The sequence below is a fragment of the Pelophylax lessonae genome (assembly GCF_965119305.1).
Source record: "Pelophylax lessonae genome assembly, chromosome: 1".
Lineage (NCBI taxonomy): Eukaryota > Metazoa > Chordata > Amphibia > Anura > Ranidae > Pelophylax > Pelophylax lessonae.
In genome coordinates, this window is record NC_138768.1 from 464046068 (window position 1) to 464055489 (window position 9422).

At 51.5% G+C, this 9422-nt stretch overlaps 1 protein-coding gene across 1 annotated transcript in view; it reads right to left on the bottom strand.

The window, feature by feature from the left end:
- GNA11 (G protein subunit alpha 11) overlaps nt 1–9043 on the bottom strand; it is a 126004-nt gene extending 116961 nt beyond the window's left edge. Inside the window, exon 1 of the mRNA XM_082259737.1 lies at nt 8640–9043. Coding sequence (XP_082115863.1) covers nt 8640–8775 — 136 coding nt within the window. The 5' untranslated portion in view covers nt 8776–9043. The remainder of the gene's footprint in view (nt 1–8639) is intronic.
- Between the last annotated feature and the right edge of the window lie 379 nt (nt 9044–9422).

Sequence of the window (9422 nt, forward strand, 5' to 3'; positions counted from 1 at the left end):
TAACACACACAGTCCCCCTCTATGTACCTAACACACACAGTCCCCCTCCATGTACCTAACACACACAGTCCCCCTCCATGTACCTAACACACACAGTCCCCCTCCATGTACCTAACACACACAGTCCCCCTCTATGTACCTAACACACACAGTCCCCCTCCATGTACCTAACACACACACACAGTCCCCCTCTATGTACCTAACACACACACACAGTCCCCCTCTATGTACCTAACACACACACACAGTCCCCCTCTATGTACCTAACACACACACACAGTCCCCCTCTATGTACCTAACACACACACAGTCCCCCTCCATGTACCTAACACACACACACAGTCCCCCTCCATGTACCTAACACACACACACAGTCCCCCTCCATGTACCTAACACACACACAGTCCCCCTCTATGTACCCAACACACACACACAGTCCCCCTCCATGTACCTAACACACACAGTCCCCCTCTATGTACCCAACACACACACACAGTCCCCCTCCATGTACCTAACACACACACACAGTCCCCCTCTATGTACCTAACACACACACACAGTCCCCCTCCATGTACCTAACACACACAGTCCCCCTCTATGTACCTAACACACACAGTCCCCCTCTATGTACCTAACACACACACACACAGTCCCCCTCCATGTACCTAACACACACACACAGTCCCCCTCTATGTACCTAACACACACACACAGTCCCCCTCTATGTACCTAACACACACACAGTCCCCCTCTATGTACCCAACACACACACACAGTCCCCCTCCATGTACCTAACACACACAGTCCCCCTCTATGTACCCAACACACACACACAGTCCCCCTCCATGTACCTAACACACACACACAGTCCCCCTCCATGTACCTAACACACACAGTCCCCCTCTATGTACCTAACACACACAGTCCCCCTCCATGTACCTAACACACACAGTCCCCCTCCATGTACCTAACACACACAGTCCCCCTCCATGTACCTAACACACACAGTCCCCCTCTATGTACCTAACACACACACAGTCCCCCTCTATGTACCTAACACACACACAGTCCCCCTCCATGTACCTAACACACACACACAGTCCCCCTCCATGTACCTAACACACACACAGTCCCCCTCTATGTACCTAACACACACACAGTCCCCCTCTATGTACCTAACACACACACAGTCCCCCTCTATGTACCTAACACACACACAGTCCCCCTCTATGTACCTAACACACACACAGTCCCCCTCTATGTACCTAACACACACACAGTCCCCCTCTATGTACCTAACACACACAGTCCCCCTCCATGTACCTAACACACACACAGTCCCCCTCTATGTACCCAACACACACACACAGTCCCCCTCCATGTACCTAACACACACAGTCCCCCTCTATGTACCCAACACACACACACAGTCCCCCTCCATGTACCTAACACACACACACAGTCCCCCTCTATGTACCTAACACACACACACAGTCCCCCTCCATGTACCTAACACACACAGTCCCCCTCTATGTACCTAACACACACAGTCCCCCTCTATGTACCTAACACACACACACACACACACAGTCCCCCTCCATGTACCTAACACACACACACAGTCCCCCTCTATGTACCTAACACACACAGTCCCCCTCTATGTACCTAACACACACAGTCCCCCTCTATGTACCTAACACACACACACACAGTCCCCCTCTATGTACCTAACACACACACACAGTCCCCCTCCATGTACCTAACACACACAGTCCCCCTCTATGTACCTAACACACACAGTCCCCCTCTATGTACCTAACACACACAGTCCCCCTCTATGTACCTAACACACACACACACAGTCCCCCTCCATGTACCTAACACACACACACAGTCCCCCTCTATGTACCTAACACACACACACAGTCCCCCTCTATGTACCTAACACACACACAGTCCCCCTCTATGTACCCAACACACACACACAGTCCCCCTCCATGTACCTAACACACACAGTCCCCCTCTATGTACCCAACACACACACACAGTCCCCCTCCATGTACCTAACACACACACACAGTCCCCCTCTATGTACCTAACACACACACACAGTCCCCCTCCATGTACCTAACACACACAGTCCCCCTCTATGTACCTAACACACACAGTCCCCCTCTATGTACCTAACACACACAGTCCCCCTCTATGTACCTAACACACACAGTCCCCCTCTATGTACCTAACACACACACACACACACAGTCCCCCTCCATGTACCTAACACACACACACAGTCCCCCTCTATGTACCTAACACACACACACAGTCCCCCTCTATGTACCTAACACACACACACAGTCCCCCTCTATGTACCTAACACACACACACAGTCCCCCTCTATGTACCTAACACACACACACAGTCCCCCTCTATGTACCCAACACACACACACAGTCCCCCTCTATGTACCTAACACACACACACAGTCCCCCTCCATGTACCTAACACACACAGTCCCCCTCTATGTACCTAACACACACAGTCCCCCTCTATGTACCTAACACACACACACACACACACAGTCCCCCTCCATGTACCTAACACACACACACAGTCCCCCTCTATGTACCTAACACACACAGTCCCCCTCTATGTACCTAACACACACAGTCCCCCTCTATGTACCTAACACACACACACACAGTCCCCCTCTATGTACCTAACACACACACACAGTCCCCCTCCATGTACCTAACACACACAGTCCCCCTCTATGTACCTAACACACACAGTCCCCCTCTATGTACCTAACACACACACACACAGTCCCCCTCCATGTACCTAACACACACACACAGTCCCCCTCTATGTACCTAACACACACACACAGTCCCCCTCTATGTACCTAACACACACACAGTCCCCCTCTATGTACCCAACACACACACACACAGTCCCCCTCCATGTACCTAACACACACAGTCCCCCTCTATGTACCCAACACACACACACAGTCCCCCTCCATGTACCTAACACACACACACAGTCCCCCTCTATGTACCTAACACACACACACAGTCCCCCTCCATGTACCTAACACACACAGTCCCCCTCTATGTACCTAACACACACAGTCCCCCTCTATGTACCTAACACACACAGTCCCCCTCTATGTACCTAACACACACAGTCCCCCTCTATGTACCTAACACACACACACACACAGTCCCCCTCCATGTACCTAACACACACACACAGTCCCCCTCCATGTACCTAACACACACACACAGTCCCCCTCTATGTACCTAACACACACACACAGTCCCCCTCTATGTACCTAACACACACACACAGTCCCCCTCTATGTACCTAACACACACACACAGTCCCCCTCTATGTACCTAACACACACACACAGTCCCCCTCTATGTACCCAACACACACACACAGTCCCCCTCTATGTACCTAACACACACACACAGTCCCCCTCCATGTACCTAACACACACAGTCCCCCTCTATGTACCTAACACACACAGTCCCCCTCTATGTACCTAACACACACACACACACACAGTCCCCCTCCATGTACCTAACACACACACACAGTCCCCCTCTATGTACCTAACACACACAGTCCCCCTCTATGTACCTAACACACACAGTCCCCCTCTATGTACCTAACACACACACACACAGTCCCCCTCTATGTACCTAACACACACACACAGTCCCCCTCCATGTACCTAACACACACAGTCCCCCTCTATGTACCTAACACACACAGTCCCCCTCTATGTACCTAACACACACACACACAGTCCCCCTCCATGTACCTAACACACACACACAGTCCCCCTCTATGTACCTAACACACACACACAGTCCCCCTCTATGTACCTAACACACACACAGTCCCCCTCTATGTACCCAACACACACACACAGTCCCCCTCCATGTACCTAACACACACAGTCCCCCTCTATGTACCCAACACACACACACAGTCCCCCTCCATGTACCTAACACACACACACAGTCCCCCTCTATGTACCTAACACACACACACAGTCCCCCTCCATGTACCTAACACACACAGTCCCCCTCTATGTACCTAACACACACAGTCCCCCTCTATGTACCTAACACACACAGTCCCCCTCTATGTACCTAACACACACAGTCCCCCTTTATGTACCTAACACACACACACACACAGTCCCCCTCCATGTACCTAACACACACACACAGTCCCCCTCTATGTACCTAACACACACACACAGTCCCCCTCTATGTACCTAACACACACACACAGTCCCCCTCTATGTACCTAACACACACACACACAGTCCCCCTCTATGTACCCAACACACACACACACAGTCCCCCTCCATGTACCTAACACACACAGTCCCCCTCTATGTACCCAACACACACACACAGTCCCCCTCCATGTACCTAACACACACACACAGTCCCCCTCTATGTACCTAACACACACACACAGTCCCCCTCCATGTACCTAACACACACAGTCCCCCTCTATGTACCTAACACACACAGTCCCCCTCTATGTACCTAACACACACAGTCCCCCTCCATGTACCTAACACACACAGTCCCCCTCCATGTACCTAACACACACAGTCCCCCTCTATGTACCTAACACACACAGTCCCCCTCCATGTACCTAACACACACAGTCCCCCTCTATGTACCCAACACACACACACAGTCCCCCTCCATGTACCTAACACACACACACAGTCCCCCTCTATGTACCTAACACACACACACAGTCCCCCTCCATGTACCTAACACACACAGTCCCCCTCTATGTACCTAACACACACAGTCCCCCTCTATGTACCTAACACACACAGTCCCCCTCCATGTACCTAACACACACAGTCCCCCTCCATGTACCTAACACACACAGTCCCCCTCTATGTACCTAACACACACAGTCCCCCTCCATGTACCTAACACACACAGTCCCCCTCTATGTACCCAACACACACACACAGTCCCCCTCCATGTACCTAACACACACACACAGTCCCCCTCTATGTACCTAACACACACACACAGTCCCCCTCCATGTACCTAACACACACAGTCCCCCTCTATGTACCTAACACACACAGTCCCCCTCTATGTACCTAACACACACAGTCCCCCTCCATGTACCTAACACACACAGTCCCCCTCCATGTACCTAACACACACAGTCCCCCTCTATGTACCTAACACACACAGTCCCCCTCCATGTACCTAACACACACACACAGTCCCCCTCTATGTACCAAACACACACACACAGTCCCCCTCTATGTACCTAACACACACACACAGTCCCCCTCTATGTACCTAACACACACACAGTCCCCCTCTATGTACCTAACACACACACAGTCCCCCTCCATGTACCTAACACACACACAGTCCCCCTCCATGTACCTAACACACACACAGTCCCCCTCCATGTACCTAACACACACACACAGTCCCCCTCCATGTACCTAACACACACACACAGTCCCCCTCTATGTACCTAACACACACACAGTCCCCCTCTATGTACCTAACACACACACAGTCCCCCTCTATGTACCTAACACACACAGTCCCCCTCTATGTACCCAACAAACACACAGTCCCCCTCTATGTACCTAACACACACACACAGTCCCCCTCTATGTACCTAACACACACACACAGTCCCCCTCTATGTACCTAACACACACACACAGTCCCCCTCTATGTACCTAACACACACACACAGTCCCCCTCTATGTACCTAACACACACACACAGTCCCCCTCTATGTACCTAACACACACACACAGTCCCCCTCCATGTACCTAACACACACACACAGTCCCCCTCTATGTACCTAACACACACACACAGTCCCCCTCCATGTACCTAACACACACAGTCCCCCTCTATGTACCTAACACACACAGTCCCCCTCTATGTACCTAACACACACAGTCCCCCTCCATGTACCTAACACACACAGTCCCCCTCCATGTACCTAACACACACAGTCCCCCTCTATGTACCTAACACACACAGTCCCCCTCCATGTACCTAACACACACAGTCCCCCTCTATGTACCCAACACACACACACAGTCCCCCTCCATGTACCTAACACACACACACAGTCCCCCTCTATGTACCTAACACACACACACAGTCCCCCTCCATGTACCTAACACACACAGTCCCCCTCTATGTACCTAACACACACAGTCCCCCTCTATGTACCTAACACACACAGTCCCCCTCCATGTACCTAACACACACAGTCCCCCTCCATGTACCTAACACACACAGTCCCCCTCTATGTACCTAACACACACAGTCCCCCTCCATGTACCTAACACACACACACAGTCCCCCTCTATGTACCTAACACACACACACAGTCCCCCTCTATGTACCTAACACACACACACAGTCCCCCTCTATGTACCTAACACACACACAGTCCCCCTCTATGTACCTAACACACACACAGTCCCCCTCCATGTACCTAACACACACACAGTCCCCCTCCATGTACCTAACACACACACAGTCCCCCTCCATGTACCTAACACACACACACAGTCCCCCTCCATGTACCTAACACACACACACAGTCCCCCTCTATGTACCTAACACACACACAGTCCCCCTCTATGTACCTAACACACACACAGTCCCCCTCTATGTACCTAACACACACAGTCCCCCTCTATGTACCCAACAAACACACAGTCCCCCTCTATGTACCTAACACACACACACAGTCCCCCTCTATGTACCTAACACACACACACAGTCCCCCTCTATGTACCTAACACACACACAGTCCCCCTCTATGTACCTAACACACACACAGTCCCCCTCTATGTACCCAACAAACACACACAGTCCCCCTCTATGTACCTAACACACACACAGTCCCCCTCCATGTACCTAACACACACACACAGTCCCCCTCCATGTACCTAACACACACACACAGTCCCCCTCTATGTACCTAACACACACACAGTCCCCCTCTATGTACCTAACACACACACAGTCCCCCTCTATGTACCTAACACACACAGTCCCCCTCTATGTACCCAACAAACACACAGTCCCCCTCTATGTACCTAACACACACACACAGTCCCCCTCTATGTACCTAACACACACACACAGTCCCCCTCTATGTACCTAACACACACACACAGTCCCCCTCTATGTACCTAACACACACACACAGTCCCCCTCTATGTACCTAACACACACACACAGTCCCCCTCTATGTACCTAACACACACACACAGTCCCCCTCCATGTACCTAACACACACACACAGTCCCCCTCTATGTACCTAACACACACACACAGTCCCCCTCTATGTACCTAACACACACACACAGTCCCCCTCCATGTACCTAACACACACAGTCCCCCTCTATGTACCTAACACACACAGTCCCCCTCCATGTACCTAACACACACAGTCCCCCTCCATGTACCTAACACACACAGTCCCCCTCTATGTACCTAACACACACAGTCCCCCTCCATGTACCTAACACACACAGTCCCCCTCTATGTACCCAACACACACACACAGTCCCCCTCCATGTACCTAACACACACACACAGTCCCCCTCTATGTACCTAACACACACACACAGTCCCCCTCCATGTACCTAACACACACAGTCCCCCTCTATGTACCTAACACACACAGTCCCCCTCTATGTACCTAACACACACAGTCCCCCTCCATGTACCTAACACACACAGTCCCCCTCCATGTACCTAACACACACAGTCCCCCTCTATGTACCTAACACACACAGTCCCCCTCCATGTACCTAACACACACACACAGTCCCCCTCTATGTACCTAACACACACACACAGTCCCCCTCTATGTACCTAACACACACACACAGTCCCCCTCTATGTACCTAACACACACACAGTCCCCCTCTATGTACCTAACACACACACAGTCCCCCTCCATGTACCTAACACACACACAGTCCCCCTCCATGTACCTAACACACACACAGTCCCCCTCCATGTACCTAACACACACACACAGTCCCCCTCCATGTACCTAACACACACACACAGTCCCCCTCTATGTACCTAACACACACACAGTCCCCCTCTATGTACCTAACACACACACAGTCCCCCTCTATGTACCTAACACACACAGTCCCCCTCTATGTACCCAACAAACACACAGTCCCCCTCTATGTACCTAACACACACACACAGTCCCCCTCTATGTACCTAACACACACACACAGTCCCCCTCTATGTACCTAACACACACACAGTCCCCCTCTATGTACCTAACACACACACAGTCCCCCTCTATGTACCCAACAAACACACACAGTCCCCCTCTATGTACCTAACACACACACAGTCCCCCTCTATGTACCTAACACACACACAGTCCCCCTCTATGTACCTAACACACACACAGTCCCCCTCTATGTACCTAACACACACACAGTCCCCCTCTATGTACCTAACACACACACAGTCCCCCTCTATGTACCCAACAAACACACAGTCCCCCTCTATGTACCTAACACACACACACAGTCCCCCTCTATGTACCTAGCAGTAACAGCTTTAGCTCCCGCCTGGAATCCTTCTTGTCCTTCTTCAGCTGTTTCTCGATCTCGGCATTGATCCTTTTTGACTCCTTCACCTCCTCACTCAGACAGCAGGCCATCATGGAGTCCAGAGTCATCCCTTCCCCCCGGCACTGTGGCCCGCACCGGGGGCTTCTCCCTCCCGGGGGGGAGACGTTCACTCACTGGCCCGGATCCGGAGCCTTGTCACAGGGCGCCGAGCATCCAGCCGAGAATAGTGGAGGAGGGCGGAGGCGGACACCAATCTCTTCCCCACCCTAGCTGGCCGTACCCGGGATTTCCGCTCCTCCAGCCTTCGGAACCGCCACAACCTACCCTGACGGCTAGAAACAGGCTGGAAGGGACTTGTCAGCCGTCCAATCAACAACACGGAGGTCACGGGACATGGGCTTGGGCGGAACTTCACGCACATTAGGGTTGGTTGCCTTCTTCGAGATGAAATCGAGGCTGCTCGCAGAGAACTGTGGGAAGTTCTAAGGCGGATGGCGTACCAATAGGGTTGTCATAGAGACTAGGGCCTGTGTCTTAGGCCTAGATTTCAGAAAAAGGCACAGTCTCGGCTCCATTAATGAAATAACTGCCACCTGTCACTGTAGGATAGTTTGGCAATTTGGTGTACACAGAAACAGAAAAACTCCTAGTGTTATTCTGTGTATTTAACCACTTGACCTCCCAAAGGTTTTACCCCCTTTATGACCAGAGCATTTTTTTTTCTATTCAACACTGCGCTACTTTAACCGGAAAT